The following is a 19,324-nucleotide window of genomic DNA, read 5'->3' as shown; positions in this document are numbered from 1 at the left end:
AAAGCAACAGAGGTAGAAAATGTTAATATGATTCTTAGGACCAGAATTTAAAATGAGCGTTATGTGAATTGGTTTCAGGAAGACACTGCTGCTGGCTCGGCAGCTTAAAGACAGAGCCGTGGAAGCTCAGTCTTGCTACAGTCTTGGGAATACATACACTTTGCTTCAGGACTACGAGAAGGCCATCGATTACCACCTAAAGCACTTAGCAATCGCCCAAGAGCTCAAGGATCGGTGAGTTCGGCACTCTGCTCCTAAGTTCTGGTAAACGCAGATGCACTCACTGATAAGCACTCTGGCTTCCCCCTGGCTCTTTCTGTCTGTCACCCTCCTAAGGAGTGTCCTGTTTGATGAGACTCCACTGCATGTTACTCTTTTTTTTTTTTTTAATTATTTTCATTTTATGTACATTGGTGATTTGACTGCATGTATGTTTGCCTGAGGGTGTTGGATCCACTGGAACAGGAGTTGTAGACAGTAGTGAGCTGCCATGTGGGTGCTGGGAATTGAACCCAGGTCCTCTGGAAGAGGCCTCTTAACCGCTGAGCTCTCTCTCCAGCCCCGCATGTTACTGTGTCAAGGGCCAGCCTGTGGCCAAGCATTAGTGGGGATGCATAGGACTTTGAGTCTGAGTGAGTGACTAGGTCGCAAGCTTAGCTGCCTTCCCAGAAGTTGTCCTGTGAAGCTCAGTGGGCATTTTGGAGAACTTAGAAAATGCTGAGGTCAAGGGATACCTGCCACTTAGCTCCAGCAGTGTCGCCTGTGGGGAACACGGGTCCTCAATAGAAGTTAGAAGTCCTGTGACAGAGATGGATCTGCCTGTTGAGTGCTGGTGCTAAGTCGATTGTTTTGGTTTGCATTTATTTATTTTTATTGTTTTTCTCTATATGGAAAACAACATCTATGGAATGTTAGTCTGCAATATTTATTTGAGAAGATAGATTTTTACCTCAATTTGAGAAAGAACTTTTCAGTGTAGTTATTCAAAATGAAGTAGATGTAGGGGAGCGAATTTTGCTAACTGTTCCCTCCCCCGATCCTGGGTTCGGACTACACCGAATGCTTACTGATAAGGCTGTAATAGGAAGATAATGTGGTTAGGATACAAGTCCTCTCCCTGAGAATTGTTGTTTCATGATGCAATGAGTGTGTGTTGTGTGTGTGTTTTGTTGTTGTTGTTGTGAGACAGATCTCACTGTGTTAGCCCCGGCTGTTCTGGAACTCACTATGTAGGCCAGGCTAGCCTCAAAATCAGAGCTCTGCCAGCCTCTGCCCCCTGAACGCTGATTAAAAATACCACTGTGTATTTGTAAAGGATCTTTCCACGTTTTAATATTTGACTTTGAGTTTGATACTCAGTATTCTCATTTCTCTGCCTAGAATCTGCATCGCTCTAGCTGAAAGGTTAAGTAAGCCCAAGGCATATTTTATACCGTTAATCATTGCTGGGTCGCTTTATCCTCTGTGAGGACCTCTTTTTGGATAGCTCCGTGTTAACGTTGAGTTCTGTTTTAGGATTGGTGAAGGAAGAGCGTGTTGGAGCTTAGGAAACGCATACACAGCTCTGGGAAATCATGACCAAGCAATGCATTTTGCTGAAAAGCACTTGGAAATTTCAAGAGAGGTATGAAACAAAAGAAATCGCCATGCATCCTGTTAGACTTTTCAAGTCAGTGACGGGGTAGGGTGTTTTCCCAGTGTTCAGAGAGCTGTGTAAACAGATAGATGACTGTATTGCTGGACCTAGGGAGACAGCACAGTGAGCTGAGCCACGTGGGGATAGGATGCTATTACTCCATCCTCTTTGTTTCATGTCATAGTTTTTAAAGAAAATATTGGTTAGAACTAAGGACTGACTGGCTCGTGTTACACCTGATGGGTATTTGAGCTTAGATACCTCTTCTCAGCTTCATGTCCCGTCCCTCGTATAGGAAATGGGAATGGCCATAGATCCTGTGGAAGTTGGGTATGTACGTATGTATGTATGTGTGCATGCATGCACGCATTCGTGCATACACACATGTGCATGGTGAACTAATGTCACTCTGACGTGGAAAATGCTTGTGGTTACAGGTTGGGGACAAAAGTGGTGAACTGACTGCGCGGCTGAACCTCTCAGACCTGCAGATGGTTCTTGGTCTGAGCTACAGCACAAATAATTCCATGATGTCTGAGAACATTGAAATTGATGGCAGCTTACATGGTAGGTAGCACCCTGAAAACCCCACTTCTTTCAGAAAAATTTAAAAAATAAATTTTTTTAAGTTGCTAGGAAGCATGTCGATTGCACGTAGAGTACATGTGTGACTTCTCCCACCCTTCTTGGTTTTTCAGTTCAGTTAAACCTGTCAGCATATAGAACATAGCATTTTATAGTTCTTACTGAGAACATAGGAATACTGAAGGTATAATTATTTACTTTGGTTAAAGAATATATAGTCAAGTGCTGTTAAATTAACTTACAGGGTAATTCAGAAGTGTATAAATATGACGATGCTAGAACTGAAACCTTTTGTCTACCTTTTTTTAATTCAAATAGTTATAATATATTTGGGTTTTAGTAAACGCCATCCATTTCACTTCTGGTAAAACAGCTTGGGGTTGTTGTCTCTTTTTTAAAGTCAGGAAATCATCTACCTGTATCTATCAGCTGCTCAGACCTTGACTCTGGAATACATTTTTAAAGCTTGACTCTATGAACCACAGGCATGGCTAAGTGGGTAAAGCACCTGCTGACAAGCCCTGTGACCCAGGTCCAAAGCCCCAGAACCTGTGTGGTAGATGGAGAGAACCAGTTCCTAGAACCAGTACACCCCAACAATATATATATATATATATATATATATACACACATACATACACACACACATATATAATTATTAATATATAAATATAGTTTTAAAAATGCCTTGATTCCTAAGCTTAATGGAATGTGGCTCAGGGTTAGGAGCACTGGCTGCTTTTCCAGAGGTCCTGAGTTCAAGTCCCAGCATTGACCTAGCAGCTCAGAACTGTAACTCCAGCTCCCAGTGATCTGATGCCCTCCTCCTTCAGTGCCAGGAATGTTTCAAACTTGAAAGCCAATAGAAAAAATTAGCTTTGTCATTGGCTGTTTTTTTCTCTAAACTGGGAGAGGTAATAATGAGAAATCCATACTGATAATCCTAAGATATTCACAGAACATTCCATAAGAGATTCTAAAGTGAGGGATGTGGAATACATAGCCGTTGTGCTTAGTAATTGGATAAACTGAAGTTTTCTGTGTTTGACTTGCGAGTCGGTACGTTGTAAGAATTCTCATCGTAAAGCTTGTCTCCTCATGACCCCCTCTCGGTTCAGACCCATGTTAGTGTCTCCTCCTCCTTCCCAGGCACTGAGGCCTCATGGTTAGCGCATGTGTCCTTGTCTAGATGTGCAGTGTTTCCTGTAGCTGGCCACTCTCACCTGCCTCCTCCACACGCAAGCTGCACACAGCTAGCTCTCCACTCACAGCTCTTTGTGCTCCTCTTCATGCTCCATCCGACACATCTGCGGTACCCGGGATGCCCTCCCTCCTCCTTCCCTCCCTCGAAGTTTACCATCTATCATAGAAACAGATCTTATGCTTCTTCCTCCTCTCCAGGCTCTAGTTCAGTGCCTTCAGTAGGACATTTTAGAATGGTAGAGAAGTTCTCAGGGCAGGAAGATGCTCAGCAGTTAAGAATACCGGCTGCTTCTCCAGAAAACCCAGGTTCCATTCCCAGGAACAACATGACATCCAACACCTGCATTCACAGTTAAAATTTGGTTCTTTAAGAGGTGAGCAAATCAGCCAGGTGGTGGTGGCGCACGCCTTTAATCCCAGCACTTGGGAGGCAGAGACAGGCGAATTTCTGAGTTCGAGGCCAGCCTGGTCTACAAAGTGAGTTCCAGGACAACCAGAGCTATACAAGGAAACCCTGTCTCAAAAAAAAAAAAAAAAAAAAAACCCAAAAAAAGAATGTGAGCAAATCTACAACAAGATTCTTTTTAAAAAGAGAGAGGGTGAAAGAGAGAGAGAGAGAAGGGGCATAGCAGTGGATGTACAGACTGAAGGGGTGAGAGCTCAGAGTAATCTTAGGACAATCCATTTCAAAACCTGGGGGAAATATCAATTTCTAGAATCATAACAATAGGTCAGTAATTAAAAGTCTTCCCTTGCTGGGTGGTGGTGGTACATGCCTTTAATCATACATAGCACTGGGAGGCAGAGCCAGGCAGACCTCTAAGTTCAAGGCTAGCCTAATCTACAGAGTTCCAGGACAGCCAGGGCTACACAGAGAAAGCCTGCCTTTTTTTTTTTTTAAGATTTATATATTTGTTTTATGAAAGTACACTATCACTGTCTTCAGACACATCAGAAGAGTGCATCGGATCCTGTTACAGATAGCGGTGAGCCACCATGTGGTTGCTGGGAATTGAACTCGGGACCTCTGAAAGAGCAGTTGGTGTGCTTAACTGCTGAGCCATCTCTCCAGCCCGAGAAAGCCTGTCTTAAATACCTACCCATCCTTCCTCTAAAAGCCTCCCCCTGGAAAGCCTGAGTGCTGAGGCTACGCACGAGCCTATTCGCAGGTGGGCAGAATGCACTTAGCATGCCTGGAATACCAAACATCAAAGCTAAGCAGTGCCACTGACTGTGGAGTGTAGGTGGATTCTCTGGTGATCCGGAAGCTGCCTCCTACTCGCGGCTGCCCAGACCATGAGAATATCCTGCTGCGTTTACCTGTGTTAAGATCCAAAGTCAGTAAACAGTTCCTGCTGAATGAGTCATTTTTATATCATTTAAAGTGAAAAATGTTCATAAGCCAGGGACCATCTGTATAACTGTTTACAACATCTTACAGATCACTGAGAAACTTCATCACCCTTAGAAACATATAAACAGTACAAGACGGCTAACTGAGAGACCAGCTTCACTCATGAATGTAGATTCAGGCCAGGTGCGGGGGGGGGGGGGGGGGGGGGCAGGCAGATTTCTGAGTTCGAGGCCAACCTGGTCTACAGAGTGAGTTCCAGGACAGCCAGGGCTATACAGAGAAACCCTGTCTCGGAAAACAAAAACAAAAACATTGAATGTAGATTCAAAATTCCTAAAAACAAAACAAACAACAGATCCAGGAAAGTTATTTTAAAGCAGACAGGTTTTAATGGAGCGTGCTGGATGCCTCTGCAATTTTGTTTGAGTGACTGCAGACCCTGGAGTCATCGCTCCTGATGATGCACAGCGTGCTCTGTTATTGCACTTTCCTCCCCCTTTTCTTTTAATAAGAGCAATAGGCCACCCATATTAATGAGAGTGGAGATAGAGGTCAAATCCCCAGTGTGCAGGTAAAGGAGCCATGTACAGGATTAGCTCTTAGGCTCACAGGCTTTTACCCAGAGCAACCCTGACCTGCTCCCGTGTCATTTTTCCTGGGGGAAGGGAACTAGGACACTGAACCTTCATGAAAGATGACATGTCTCCCTAGAATAGGCTCATATATGCCGCAGAGCCCTTCTACTGCAGTGCTTAGCCGTGCAACTCTCTCGGGCTGCTGAAGCACACTCACTCTATCCCGTGCAATGAGACTAGCCTCGTGGGGTGCAAGAGCTGAATGGCCAGCGACCTATTGCTTAAGCATAGATATATCAGGGGAAGCACCATGTTCTAGAGCTGCAAGTGCCTGGGCAATAACCACCTTGTCTCTCCTAGTTTGGGCCTTAAGCTTACAGACCAACCAGAGAAGCAACACTAATCCACAGCAAAGTGTATCTCCAAATAATATCAATCCCACCCATTCTTTAAAGAAGGAAAATGCTGAGGAGATCCAATTGGGTAATCCTTTGGTCAGGGACAGGTCCAAGCGCGTGGAGTTGACCTGAATGATGGCAAGTCTCAATTCCCGAAGGGTCTGTTCAAATTCAGCCGTCCAATTCTGTAACATATACTGAGAAAGACTTTTTAACAAATTAGCTGCCCTAGTAAATTTCTCATACTGAATGGAAGTAACGCACAATCCCGGAAACTTTTGTTCACATTCCAGCTGGGCTATTTGCCATAATACATCTAGTTGTTCCTGGACAAGATCTATGAGTTGATTAATTTCTGCCCATGGAGCGTTTTTGGGATCGGAGGATGGCAGCCGCTAAGCCTGCATTAGTGAGAGGTCCCCCAAGCTCCCGACAAACCCTGAGCCAGTCTTGTAAACCTTTGTTCTTTCTTGGGGCTATGGCCGCTCTGCATTCCTGTGTGGCTTGCTCATAAATAAGCTATTCTACCAGAGGTGCGGCTTGCTCCAAATCTGCAAAAATACGCTCTGCTGCCTCTGTCATTCTGGCCACAAAATCTGAGAATGACTCCTGAGGTCTCTGGACGATCTTTGTTAGTTGTCCAGTGGCTTCACCTGCTCCGGAGAGCGCCTTCCAGGCCCTAATAGCCTTTTCATCTGATTCAGAACTACTAAGAACTGGCTCCTTGAGCTCACCTAGTGATGAGTATAGGCTCCTTCTCCTAGAGACCTCCGCTGATTGATCTTTTTTCTTTTCTTTTTCCTTCTCCTTCCTTCCAATCTCTCCCCAGGTATTCTTACCTGACCTAAACTTTTCCTCGGGTTCAAGACCCGTGGAAAGGCCTGTATACTTATTTTGTGCATCATATTTCCTCTTTGCTCCTACTCTCTCTCCCCGCTTTACTTCTGATAGATTGCCCTGAATTTCATCCAGAATTTTCAGCCCTGCCTTAACCACTTGATAACATGTGAAAAGGAACAAAAAGGCTCCTAACACTAGAGAAAGTTCAAGGCCAAACATACCTTGTAAAGCTATTTCCCACTTTACTTCTGATAGACTGTCTTGAATTTCATTAGAAAGTTCAAGACCAGACTTACCTTGTAAAGCTATTTCCCACTTTACTTCTGATAGACTGTCTTGAATTTCGTTAGAAAGTTCAAGACCAGACTTACCTTGTAAAGCTATACTTACGCGTACCCTGTTCCCCAGCTGAAGAGTTCTGAATTCACGCAGTTGAATCCTTCTCAACAGTCTGTTTTACGGGAACACTTCATTACCACCGTTCCCCAGCTGAAGAGTTCTGAATCCACACTGGATCCTTCTCAACAGTCTGTTTTATGGGAACACTTCATTACCATGACCCGCAGTTCTGGTTCCGGAATGAGGGATCTTCTTTGCGCCAGTGATGGTAACCGTCCCAGGTTTTCTTGTCCCAGGTCTTCTCGTCCCGTCCCGGGTTTTCTCGTCCCAGGTCTTCTCGTCCCGTCCCTTTTACCAACTCTTACACGCGTTCTCACGACCGGCCAGGAAGAACGCAGCAAACCGGAATCTTCTGCGACAAAGCTTTATTGCTTACATCTTCAGGAGCCAGAGAGCAAGAGAGCAAGAGAGAGCAAGAGAGAGAAAAAGCAAGAACAAGAGAGAGAAAACGCAAGAACAAGAGAGAGAAAAAGCAAGAACAAGAGAGAGAAAAAGCAAGAACAAAAGAGAGAAAAAGCAAGAACAAGAGAGAGAAAAAGCAAGAACAAGAGAGCAAGAGAGAGAAAAAGCAAGAACAAGAGAGAGAAAAAGCAAGAACAAGAGAGAGAAAAAGCAAGAACAAGAGAGAGAAAAAGCAAGAACAAGAGAGAGAAAAAGCAAGAACAAGAGAGAGAAAAAGCAAGAACAAGAGAGAGAAAAAGCAAGAACAAGAGAGAGAAAAAGCAAGAACAAGAGAGAGAAAAAGAATGGCAAAACCCTGTCCCTTTTAAGGAGAATTATCCTCCGCCTAGGACGTATTACTCCCTGATTGGCTGCAGCCCATCGGCCCAGTTGTCATCACGAGAAAGGCAGAACACATGGCGGGAAAACTGCCCCTGCACGTGTGCAGATTATGTTTACCACTTAGAACACAGCTGTCAGCGCCATCTTATAATGGCGAATGTGAGGGCGGCTCCCAACACTTTCCCACTGCCAGCAAATGTGCAAGGTTTCATCTAATTGTAAGATGGAAAATAGAAGGATGAGAAAGGGTTGTCATACCAGGCCCAACCAAAAGGAGATAACTGTGTTATACTGGATCCAATGTCCTTAAGATCCAAGGGCTGTGCTGTGCTGTGTCTCTGTGGTCGCTTACCTAGTGCGTGCCAGGTGTAGGATCTCACACTGAGGGAGAACTGATACAACGACAAAGGTGGGATTTATACATAGTGGGACTTGCACAAGGAGACTGATACACTGGCCATATTTTAAAACTGGGTGGTAGGCATCAGGTATCCTTTATATTAGACCTTTTGTTGGAGGTATAATTGGTGCTTTGTTATTTTGAACAAGGTCTTGCTCTGTAGCCCAATCTGTCCTTGAACTCACTATACACTCAGACTGGCTTTAAATTTTGATCCTCCAGACTCAGCCATCTGAGTGGTTGTCTCTCAGTCATGCACCACTGTGTCCAGCTATATTATGCCTTTAAAAAAAATACTGCTTAGGGGCTGGAGAAATTGCTCAGTGATTAAGAGCACTGACTGCTCTACTAGAGGACCTGGGCTCAGTTTCCAATACCCAAATGGTGGCTCACAACCATCTGTAACTAGTTCCAGGGGCACCAGACATACATGTGCTACAGACAGTCATACAGACAAGACACTTACTTTTTAAAGGATTACAGTCATAGAAAGTCTGTAATTAATATTTAACAATCTTACTGGAAAGCCATTTTTGAGAAACTTTGCTTTATTTTTTTGACTTGTGTCCTGACTCACTACACACTAGAGCCTGTCTGGAAATGGAGAACTTAGAAAACCCTGTGTAGAAGTGGGGAGTTATTTTCAGTTCCCTCAGAATTGAAGGCCTGCAGCTTTCCCATGGGTTTGCTTACTTTGACCACAGTACGTTTGGGTTTCTTTGAGGCTGCATGGAGACTAGAGAGCAGTGATTATAAAATGCCTTTTCTAAATCAAGGGAAATATGAGTAACCAGTGGTTACTTGGCAACCAAAACGCGTCTTCTGACATCAAAGCATTTTAGAGGGACTGTTTTCATGAACTGTGGGAAATAATAATTACTCTTCAAAAAATGAGTGTTCCTTCCATGTGGATTTGTGAATCATATGGTAGAATAGAGTCATGTGGTGGTGCCAGCTGTGCGTCCTGAAGGGTTCCTGGTTTATTTGAGTTAATTTGTGTTTCTGTCTTTCTTTCTTTCTTTCTTTCTTTCTTTCTTTCTTTCTTTCTCTCTCTCTCTCTCTCTCTCTCTCTCTCTCTCTCTCTCTCTCTCTCTCTCTCTCTCTCTTTCTTTCTTTCTTTCTTTCTTTCTTTTTAAACAAAGGTGCAGGCGCCAAGCTGGGACGGAGACACAGTATGGAGAACTTGGAACTTATGAAGTTAACACCAGAAAAGGTTGGCGGTCTCAGCTTTCACATTCCAGGGACTGTTAAGTAAAAGCGTTTAAGCCTTGTCCTTTGTGGGTATCGCTTAAGAGTTTGCTTTTAACAAGAGCCAGGACAAGTCCAGTGCCAGGGGGACGAACAGCATGCTGTCGTGTGCTTAATAAACATAAACACATGTATACTCTGTAGATTCATGTAGCATTTCTGGGAGAGTACGTAAGAAAAGTTACAGTTACTGCTTCAGCAGAGTATTTGGGATAGGCTAGAAATATTTTATAGGCTATTTTGAACTGTCTGAACATTTTCCCTTGTTAAAAAACAGGTCTTAATTGAATGCATACCAGGTAGCACAAAAGCAAGAGCAGTACTTCTCGTTCAGCTACATAGCCACATCAGTACAGAGCTGTGTGTGTGAACATGTGTGTGTGCGCGTCCCCAGGCCACACGTGTGGAGGTCAGAGAGCAGCTTCAAGGAGTCAAGTCTATTCTTCCAGCTTTAATAAAGAAAGCATTTATGCGTGCCAGGAGGTTGGAGGGCCCCTTGTGGGAGTTGGCTCTCCATTCTGTGTGTTCCAGGGTCATTAGCCTTGGCAGCAAACAGTTTACCCACTGAGCCATATTCAGCCCCCGCCTTGCTTTTTGGGACAGTGTCTCTTCCCTACTCCTCTCTCCTTCCCTCCCTCCTCTGCACAGAGTATCCCAAGCTAGCTGGCTCACAAGCTCCTCACTGATTCTCATGTGTCCACCCCATCCCATACCCCATCCCAATCTGGGATTACAGATATGCACTGCTACTGGCGTGTGTGTTTGTGTGTGTGTGTGTGTGTGTTTCTGAGACTCAAAGCAGCAAGCTTTGGTGGATGTCAGAGGACAGCTTTCAGGAGTCGGTTCTCTCCTAATGCTGGATTAGACTCAGGACTCAGGTCTTCAGGCTTGCAGAGCAAGCAGGCGCACTTGTCTGCTGAACCATCTTGCTGGACCTGGAAGAATTACTCATGTGGGGGGTTTCCTCCATAATAAAGTTAACAGTTAATTATTTCATTATTCTTAAGGTATAAATAAGGAAGCAGAAGGCTGGAATCAGGTGCTTCCTGGGGAAATGGGTGCAGTATGAGAGAAGAGAAGTGTGAAGGTGCCTTCTCCGGCTCTCATTTCACTGATCAGATTTTGCTAACTATTAGAGTCTTGGTTTAGGTGTGTAGGTAGAGCATGCTTGAGACGCTGAGAGTACACACACACACACACACACACACACACACATACATACACACAGACCACACATGCACCCCAACACCAACCAAAACACCGAACAAGAATAATTGTTATTCCTTGATAATTCCATGTATGCGTATCATGTATCTGGGTCATTTTCACCTCCATTCTCTTCCCTTTCTGCTGAGTTCTTTCTTTCCAAGAAAGTCTCCTCCTCTATCTCTTTAAAAGAAAGAATTCTTGGTTAGAAATAACATGCCCTCATAATTTTTAAGGCACAGTTCCACTTGAGTTTTTAAAATTTTATTAAAATGGATTTTGAGGTATAGTTTTATGTTCTTAAATCCAGGCCATTTTTTTCCACTTATAAGACCATGAAGCTACGCAGAGAGATCTTGTCTCAAACAAAGAGACCACAAAGTTCCCACTAGCATGTAATTCCCCCTTACAACTGAGCCTGACTTGCTGGCTGTGTGCCTCACTCCTGTCAGCCGTGGAGCAGGGACTACCGTGTACCTCACAAGGGACTCTCCTAGGTTGGTGGAGCTGTTCTGTGTCTTGATTAGAGTGAGTTACACGGTTCCCAGTGGTACACACAATACTTGCCGTGAACCCTCTGTGATGAGCTCAAGCTCAAGTGTACACATGAACTGCAGACTTCCCTTCCCTCAGTCAGGCTTCTGTGTTTGCTAAGACTGTATGGCTGTATAGCCTAGGCTGATGTTGAATGTCCAATTCTCCTGCCTCCAATCCTGAGTAGCAGTCATTGCACCTGACTTAAACCTATCTGCCCATTTGTGTACTGAAAATGTACAAGTTTCTAGCTGTAACAGATTTTTATTTGATTCACATCCAGAATAATACTTTATCTTCTCTGACCATTCAAAATATATTTTTAAAGAATTTGGTAAACTTCATTTGTTTTTTTTTTTAAACTCATAAAAACATTCACAATATGCATTTGATACACAATGTTGAATATGTTGAATGGATTCATTAAGATTGTGAGGCTAGGGGGCTGGAGAGATGGCTCGGTGGTTAAGAGCACTCACTTGCTGCTCTTCCAGAGGTCCTGAGTTCAAATCCCAGCAACCACTTGGTGGCTCACAACTATCTGTAATGGGATCTGATCTGATGCCCTCTTCTGGTGTGTCTGAAGACAGCTACAATGTACTTATAAATAAATATTTTAAAAGTATATTAAAAAAAAAAAGATTGTGAGGCTATCTGGACATGGTGGTGCGTGTCTTTAATCCTGACAGTAGGAAGGTAGAGTTAGGCAGATCTCTGTGAGTTCGAGGCCAGCTTGGTCTATGAACCCGGACAGCCAGGGAAGTTATACAGAGAAACCTTGTCTTGGAAAAACAACAACAAAAAAGGGAGCTGAGGCCAAAGGTTCACAGGGCCAGATGAGCCTGGTAAGGCTACCTTACGAGACCCACCCTACATCTAAACACAGCAGTAAGAGCAACAACAACAAAGCCTCTCACGGATCTGTGACTGTCGCATCCTAATAGAAGTGTGAAGGTGGCTTTCCTCACGTCTTTCCACTGTCCATCTGTAGGTGCCGAATTGGAACAGTGAAATTCTCGCTAAACAGAAACCTCTCATTGCCAAACCATCTGCAAAGCTCCTGTTTGTCAACAGACTGAAGGGCAAAAAGTACAAAAGCGGCAGCGCCTGCACTAAGGTTCTCCAAGACGCCAGCAACTCCGTGGACCACCGCGCGCCACGCTCCCAGAAGGTACGCTTCCGTCCGGAGCGCTGTAAGGCCCACGTGTCGTACTTGTTTCCTTGTATTCATTCAGTTGTTGGTAAGCACATAACATGTCCTAGTGAAAGAGTGTGTCTCTCTCAGGCTTTCCTGCTCCTCAGCTAGGGCCCGTTCTGTTCATAGAGAAGTTGTTCTCTTGTTTTGGACAGTAGTTATTACTGATTTAAGTCACTGTCTGCAAAAGTACTGTTTCTCTTACTGTTGTTCTCTAGTAAGACTAACTCATGTTTGAAGCCAGAAAAACACTGACTGCAGATTCAGGGATTTTTTTTTTTTTTTTTTTTTTTTTTAATGAATCAGACCGTGTTACAGCACTGTCTCACCTAGTGGAAACAGACACCAGGGGATTTTTTTTAATCTTCATGGATTTTTAAGCAAACACTATCTCAGAGAAAAAAATTTTGGTAGCATCAGCTTTTTTATTTTATTTCTTTACAGTCTAGTCGTTACCCCCTCCTGGTCTACCCTCCCACAGTTCCTCATCCCACTCCTCCTACCCCCTGTCTCCAAGAGGATGTCTGCTCCACCCACCAGGCTTCCCTACTCAAGTCTCTCAAGGGTTTGGTGCATCTTCTTTCACTGAGGGCAGACCCGGCAGTCCTCTGCTGTATATGTGTCAGGGGCCTTGGACCAGCTGCTGTATGCTGCCTGGTTGGTGGCTCATTGTCAGAGAGATCTCAGGGGTCCAGGTTAGTTGAGACTTCTGTCTTTCTATGGGGTTGCCCTCTTCCTCAGCTTCTTCCAGCTTTTCCCTAATTCAACCACAGGGGTCCCCGACTTGTACATATCTGCATCTAACTCTTTCAGCTGCTTGTTGGGCCTCTCAGAGGACAGCCATGAGCATCAGCTTTTATTTCATCTTATTATTGGAACCTTCACACACACACACCCCATTTCCACTCCCCAAGTCAGGGTTTCTCTGTGTAGCCTTGACTGTCCCGGAACTCGCTCTAGACCAGGTTGGCCGGGGACTCAAAGCTTCACCTGCCTCTGCCGCCCGAGGGCTGGGATTAAAGGGGTGCGCCACTACTGCCTGGCCATGACCACTTCCATATTTAGACATTTATCTTAGGGTTTCTATTGCTGTGAATAGGTGCTGTGACCCTGGCAACTCTTAAAGAGGAAAACATTTAATTGGGGCTGACTTACAGGTTCATTATCATCATGGCGGGAAGCATGGCAGCATGCAGGCAGACATGGTGCTGGAGAAGGAGCTGAGAGTTCTACATCTGAGTGGGCAGTCATCAGGAAGAGAGAGACAGACTGGGCCTTGCTTGAGTGTCTGAGACCTCAAAGCCTACCCGCAACAACCCTAACCGAGAGACTTTCTCCAGCAAGGCCACACCTCCTAATAGTGCCGCTCTCTGTGGGCCTACGGGGCTATTTTTATTCAGGTTATCACAAAAGTACACCAGTTTATTGAATTTAACATACTCAGAAATAAAGGCACCATTGACTTAATGGTCATTATTAAAGAACTCTTTAAGCTTACCTAGCTATCCTCTATTCTGATAAACAGGATCAAACTAAGTCAAAAAGAACATTATTATAGGAGGAACAACAATATGAACTAACCAGTACCCCCAGAGCTCCCTGGGACTAAACCACCAACCAAGGAAAACACACAGAGGGACTCATGGCCCAGCTGCCTATGCAGCAGAGAGTGGCCTAGTTGGTCATTAATGGGAGGTCCTGTGAAGGTTCTATGCCCCAGTATAGGGGAATGCCAGGGCCAGGAAGCAGGAGTTAGGTGGGTTGGTGAGCAGGGGGAGGGGGAAGGGGGTTAGGGGGCTTTCGGAGGGGAAACTAGGAGATAACATTTGAAATGTAAATAAAGAAAATATCTAATAAAAAGTATAAATAAATAAATAAATAAATAAGTAGATAGATGGATAGATAAATAGGTAAACTAAGTTATAATTAAAAAAAAAAAACAAAACATTCTTCACCAAGTACCATTTTTAGTCAAGGAAGGTCTTTTCAAAAAACAGAATTTCAGGGGTTTCAATCAGAATTTCGGGGGTTGGGGATTTAGCTCAGTGGTAGAGTGCTTGCCTAGCAAGTGCAAGACCCTGGGTTCAGTGCTCAGCTCTGAAAAAAAAAAAAAAAAAAAGACAAAATTTCACTAATGGCTATATACCCCTTGAAGTGTTTTTTCAATGCTTTTTGGCTAATAAACGGAAAAACTATAGGGCTGGGTATAGAGTGACTGTCCAGGGATGCAGAACTAGGGCTCTAGGCTGTCTTCAGCAGGCACTCTGAACAGAGCTAAAAGCTCTGATCTTTTGAAAGCTACTGTGTTTTTTTTTCATTTGGGGGCTGTTTTGAGACAAGGATTTACTCCCTGTGGACCAGGCTGGTTAGTATTACAGATATTGTCACCATGCCCAGCATTGTACTATGTTTTTGATGTTCAAAATTGTACATTACAGGCTTTTTGTACCTAGAGCAAGGTCTTGGTGATGACGTATTGGCTATAGCTTAAGCACTCCATTCGCAAACATCAGATTCAGCGTAAGTCTGGAGTCAACTACTCCTCCCCTGTCTTAGTCAGGGTTTCTATTCCTGCACAGACATCATGACCAAGAAGCAAGTGGGGTAGGAAAGGGTTTATTCAGCTTACACTTCCACACTGCTGTTCATCACCAAAGGAAGTCAGGACTGGAACTCAAGCAGGTCAGGAAGCAGGGGCTGATGCAGAGGCCACGGTGGGATGTTACTTACTGGCTTGTTTCCACTGGCTTGCTCAGCTTGCTTTCTTATAGAACCCAAGAATACCAGTCCAGGGATGGCACCACCCACAAGGGGCCTTTTCCCCTTGATCACTAATTGAGAAAATGCCTTACAGTTGTATCTCATGGAGGCATTTCCCCAACTGAAGCTCCTTTCTCTGTGATAACTCCAGCCTGTGTCAAGTTGACACACAAAACCAGCCAGTACATCCCCTGACTCATTTTAGGATGCCATGCTGTGTCTCCTAGGAAGCTAGGTGTTACTCAGTTCTCTTTCCTGCATTAACCACACTTGATCGTTTTGTTCTTTAGATTTGAATTTCTCACTTCTAAAACATTCTCTGTACCAAGTCTTTTTCTAACACTTAACCCCTCACGTAGACTTGTAGACCAGACACTTGAACGTTTGTTTCTGCTGCTCGGATCCACTGGAGGGGCCAGCGTCTGGGCAGGAGTGTTAGAACTAGCTGTACAGCCACCGAAGGTCACAAAGCTCACAGCGGTTTTGCCTGAGAAGACTGATGCTTTCTTGTCTTGGCTTTTTTTTTTTTTTCTCTTTTTGTTGTTGTTGTTGTTTTTAGTTTTGGTTTTATTGGGTTAGTTGTTTTTGAGACAGAGTTTCTCTGTGTAGCCTTGGCTGTTCTAGAACTCTCTGTTGACCAGGTTGGCCTCAAACCCAGAGATATACCTGGCTCTGCGCCTCCCTAGTGCTGGGATTTAGAAATACACCACCACTGCTAGGCTTTTAAGAACGATTGATTGATTGATTGATTGATTGATTGGGGTGTTTTGCCTGCTTGTATATCTGCACACCAGAAGAGGTAATTAGATCCCATGAGTATAGTTAGAGATGGCTGTGAGCCATGTGGGTGCTGAGATTTGAACTCAAGATCTCTGGAAAGACAGCCACTGTTCTTAACCAGCCCCTGGGATTCTTCATTTTTGGTTCTAGAAGCAGAGATTATAGTATGAGTGTCCAGTCCAGGCCTCAGATATGTTTTATTGGCCTAAGAAATACAGGAATTAAAAGTTAAATAAATAAAAATGGCTTTTTATGGGGTGTATACGGGAGCATTTTATTACCAATTGCCACTTAAGCTCTTTTTTTAAATAAAAGGCCAGTTTTTAAAATCTGTATCCTTTGCCTTTTCTGTTTAACTACATCATGGTGTTCATTGATGACCTAAGGCCAAAGAGGGATAATTAAACATACTAGATTTTCTTTGTTTTAGAAAATCAGTTCAGACACGATTGGAGATGAAGGATTCTTTGACTTGCTAAGGCGATTTCAGAGCAACAGGATGGATGACCAGAGGTGCCACTTACAAGGAAACTGTCGCACAACATCCACAGCAGCTGCTTCTGCTACCCCCAAGTTGATGAAAGGTAAGCCTTCTTTGCTCTCCTTCAGTTTCGGTTCATCTTATGTATCTGAGGCATAGCCCAGGCTAGCCCATTAGGTAGCAAGCAGTAGGCCCTTCATCTGCAACACACACAAAGTCAGATCATGAGACATTTCATATCTGAAATTTAAAAATCTAAACTATATTACTTATATTGTTACATTTCTCTACTATAAGATGATTTCTCCCATAGATTAAGATCGGCCAGTCTTTTGACTTCACTAAATGATTCCCATCCTGAACATGGAAGGAACAAAGGAACTTATAAAGGAAAAGACAACTGTTTAGTCGCGTTCCTCCCCACTCTGCTGGGGAAGGCCACACAGCAGCAGTGCCCTGCAGGAGAGGAAAGCTAGGTGCATGCGAGTTATGTGCAGATAGAAATCTCAACACGTTTGTAACATTTCGGTGTTATTCTTTCCTGTCCGTAGCACCGTCTGTCTCTGTGGTGTCCCCCAACACAGATGAGTTCTTAGATCTTCTTGCTAGCTCACAGAGCCGCCGTCTGGATGACCAGAGGGCCAGTTTCAGTAATTTGCCAGGGCTCCGCCTGACAAAAGGCAACAGTCCATCTGTACTTGAGCGCCTGATGACAAATGACAAGAAAGAGCCTGATGAAGACTTCTTCGACATCCTTGTAAAGTGCCAGGTAAGTGCATTCTGTGGAGTGGCCTGGGCTGCTGTTGGTGGCCTGTGCTGCTGTTGGTGGCCTGTGCTGCTGTTGGTGGCCTGTGCTGCTGTTGGTGGCCTGTGCTGCTGTTGGTGGCCTGTGCTGCTGTTGGGTGCTGGCCTTTAGGGAGGTGCCAAGACACCACTCAAGGGGTGGGAAAACGCAGCCTAGGATATGGGAGGCCAAAGCTTGGGGTTCCTTGACTCCTGGGTATCCAGTCACTGCTGGGAAACTGCAGAAAAGCTGGGAATGAAGTCCTCAGGCCACGAAGAGGCTGGCCAGGACTGGATGCTCCCAAACTCTTGGACATCCAGGCGCTGCTGGATCTCAAGGGTTAGAAACAGAATTGGAGGCCTGCAGGCTGAGGATGCTGAGGGTGGGAGCTCCAGCTTAGTTCACTGGTGAAAGTCCTTAGCTTAGCAGTGGTTGTCTGGGAGCACAGAGGCCTTCTGCAGGATGTGGCTTGGTATCAAAGGCTTTCTCCATGCTCCCCACAGCAGATAGACAGTCCACGTTTATCCATGTTTATTGACTGTTCAGTGTGGAAAATGGGTACATACCGTACCAAACCAACTCCTCAGGGTGGGCCAGAAATTAAATACCTTTTGCAAGGAGGAGTGTCTAGGGAGGGAAGCCTATTGGGTAAACCCTCAGGGTCTCTAGGTACCTCATTAGCATGGAGAACTGTTTTGGTTCACGTGTGAGAGGTGTGGCACATGTTCTAGGCCAGGAATCCAATAGGGAGGAGGGACACCCCTACAGTCTCAGGTAGGTGCCTGGGTGTTGGGGACTCTGAACCCGCTCAACCATCCCACGTTTCCTGGCATGGTCTACTGTCCCACAGGGCTCTTTGTGGATCAGGCATTATTTACTTGCCTGTCATTCAGAAGGCCACTAAATGCCTTTGTTACAGGGACGATTTGGGGCACCAGGATGCTCTTGCATCATGCATCTAAGTGGAAAGTCAAAAGTGTGTACAAAGAGCAAGCGACCAAGCCCGCTCAGTCAACAGGTTCTCCAGCGCGGGAGTGAGGATTAAAAAGAAAAAAAGACAGTTTTGTAGCATGACCCCAGTCAATTCTGAGACTGAAGGCAAATTTAATTTTCCCAGTCCATTTTTTATACCATTTTAGTTACATGCAAGTATTAAGGGTGAGCAGTACAATAAGGAACTAGCAAGGCAGTGGGCAAAGTCCCGTGATACTCCCGTGACAGTTGTTTAAAAGAGCTTGTCAGAATGACCGAAATACTTGGGCCCACTTCCTTGTCCAAGCCCAAAATCTTGCCTGAAGCCTACTTCTTTTGTTGCACCCGAAGATTAAAATTCCTGCCTTACCCTACTTCCCCATTATAGCCTAAAGTTAGATTCTTGCAGAAACTTACTTCCTTAGCATATCCTAATGCCAGTTCCTGCCTGAGCTTATGTCCCTGTCATGGGCAATGTCAGATTCCTGCCTGAAGCCCATTTCCTTGTCCTTGGCCAGTGTCAGACTCCTGCCAAGCGGCACCCCAAAAGGCTCTCCACAGGCAAGCAAGAGACAGTGTGGCAGTGGTACTATGAAGAAAAAGTAAAGGTTGAAGGGCTAGTGGGTGGTCAGAATAGGTAGTGACTTGGGGAACATCTGTTTTGTATACAACTGCTGTTTTTTTAGGAAAAAAAACCCTCTGCTGGGCCGTGGTGGCACTCGCCTTTGATCCCAGCCCTTGAGAAGCTGAGGCAGGCAGATTTCTGAGTTTGAGGACAGCCAGGGCTACACAGAGAAACCCTGTCTCGAAAAACCAAAAAAAAATACAAAAAACAAAAACCAAAAAACCCTTCTGGGTTGCCATTTGAATCATTTGTGCAAACAGCTTCAAACATAGGCAGTAGATTATAATTTGTTGGCCCCCTGGCCTAGGCCATTCTAGAAACACATTATAAAGAGAAGATTTTAATTTTGAAACTGTCATACCTGACATTTTAGTGTCAAATCATTTGTGACCAGCTGTAGTAGTATAATATACTTACGAAGCCCATTTCTCCATACTACTTGCTTTAGTCCCATTCTATCAAGTTTCGGGTCTGAAGACAACTTTCTGAAAAAAGCTAAAAGAAATGCTTATGGATCTAACTTCGAACAGATGATACAGCTTGGCATTCTCCTTTCTGACTGTTAT

The 19,324-nt window shown here is 44.5% G+C and overlaps 1 protein-coding gene across 2 annotated transcripts in view; it reads left to right on the top strand.

Moving 5' to 3' along the window:
- Gpsm2 (G-protein signalling modulator 2 (AGS3-like, C. elegans)) overlaps window positions 1–19,324 on the top strand; it is a 44,062-nt gene that overhangs the window by 23,180 nt on the left and 1,558 nt on the right. For both annotated transcript variants that reach the window (XM_006502256.4, NM_029522.2), the window contains 7 exons: window positions 79–234; window positions 1,516–1,624; window positions 2,074–2,203; window positions 9,316–9,386; window positions 12,153–12,332; window positions 16,327–16,480; window positions 16,929–17,146. In XM_006502256.4, coding sequence (XP_006502319.1) covers window positions 79–234; window positions 1,516–1,624; window positions 2,074–2,203; window positions 9,316–9,386; window positions 12,153–12,332; window positions 16,327–16,480; window positions 16,929–17,146 — 1,018 coding nt within the window. The remainder of the gene's footprint in view (window positions 1–78; window positions 235–1,515; window positions 1,625–2,073; window positions 2,204–9,315; window positions 9,387–12,152; window positions 12,333–16,326; window positions 16,481–16,928; window positions 17,147–19,324) is intronic.

Source organism: Mus musculus, chromosome 3 (assembly GCF_000001635.26).
Source record: "Mus musculus strain C57BL/6J chromosome 3, GRCm38.p6 C57BL/6J".
NCBI classification, from domain to species: domain Eukaryota; kingdom Metazoa; phylum Chordata; class Mammalia; order Rodentia; family Muridae; genus Mus; species Mus musculus.
The sequence above is the reverse complement of the archived record's forward strand: the minus strand, read 5'-3'. Positions and strand labels throughout refer to the sequence as shown.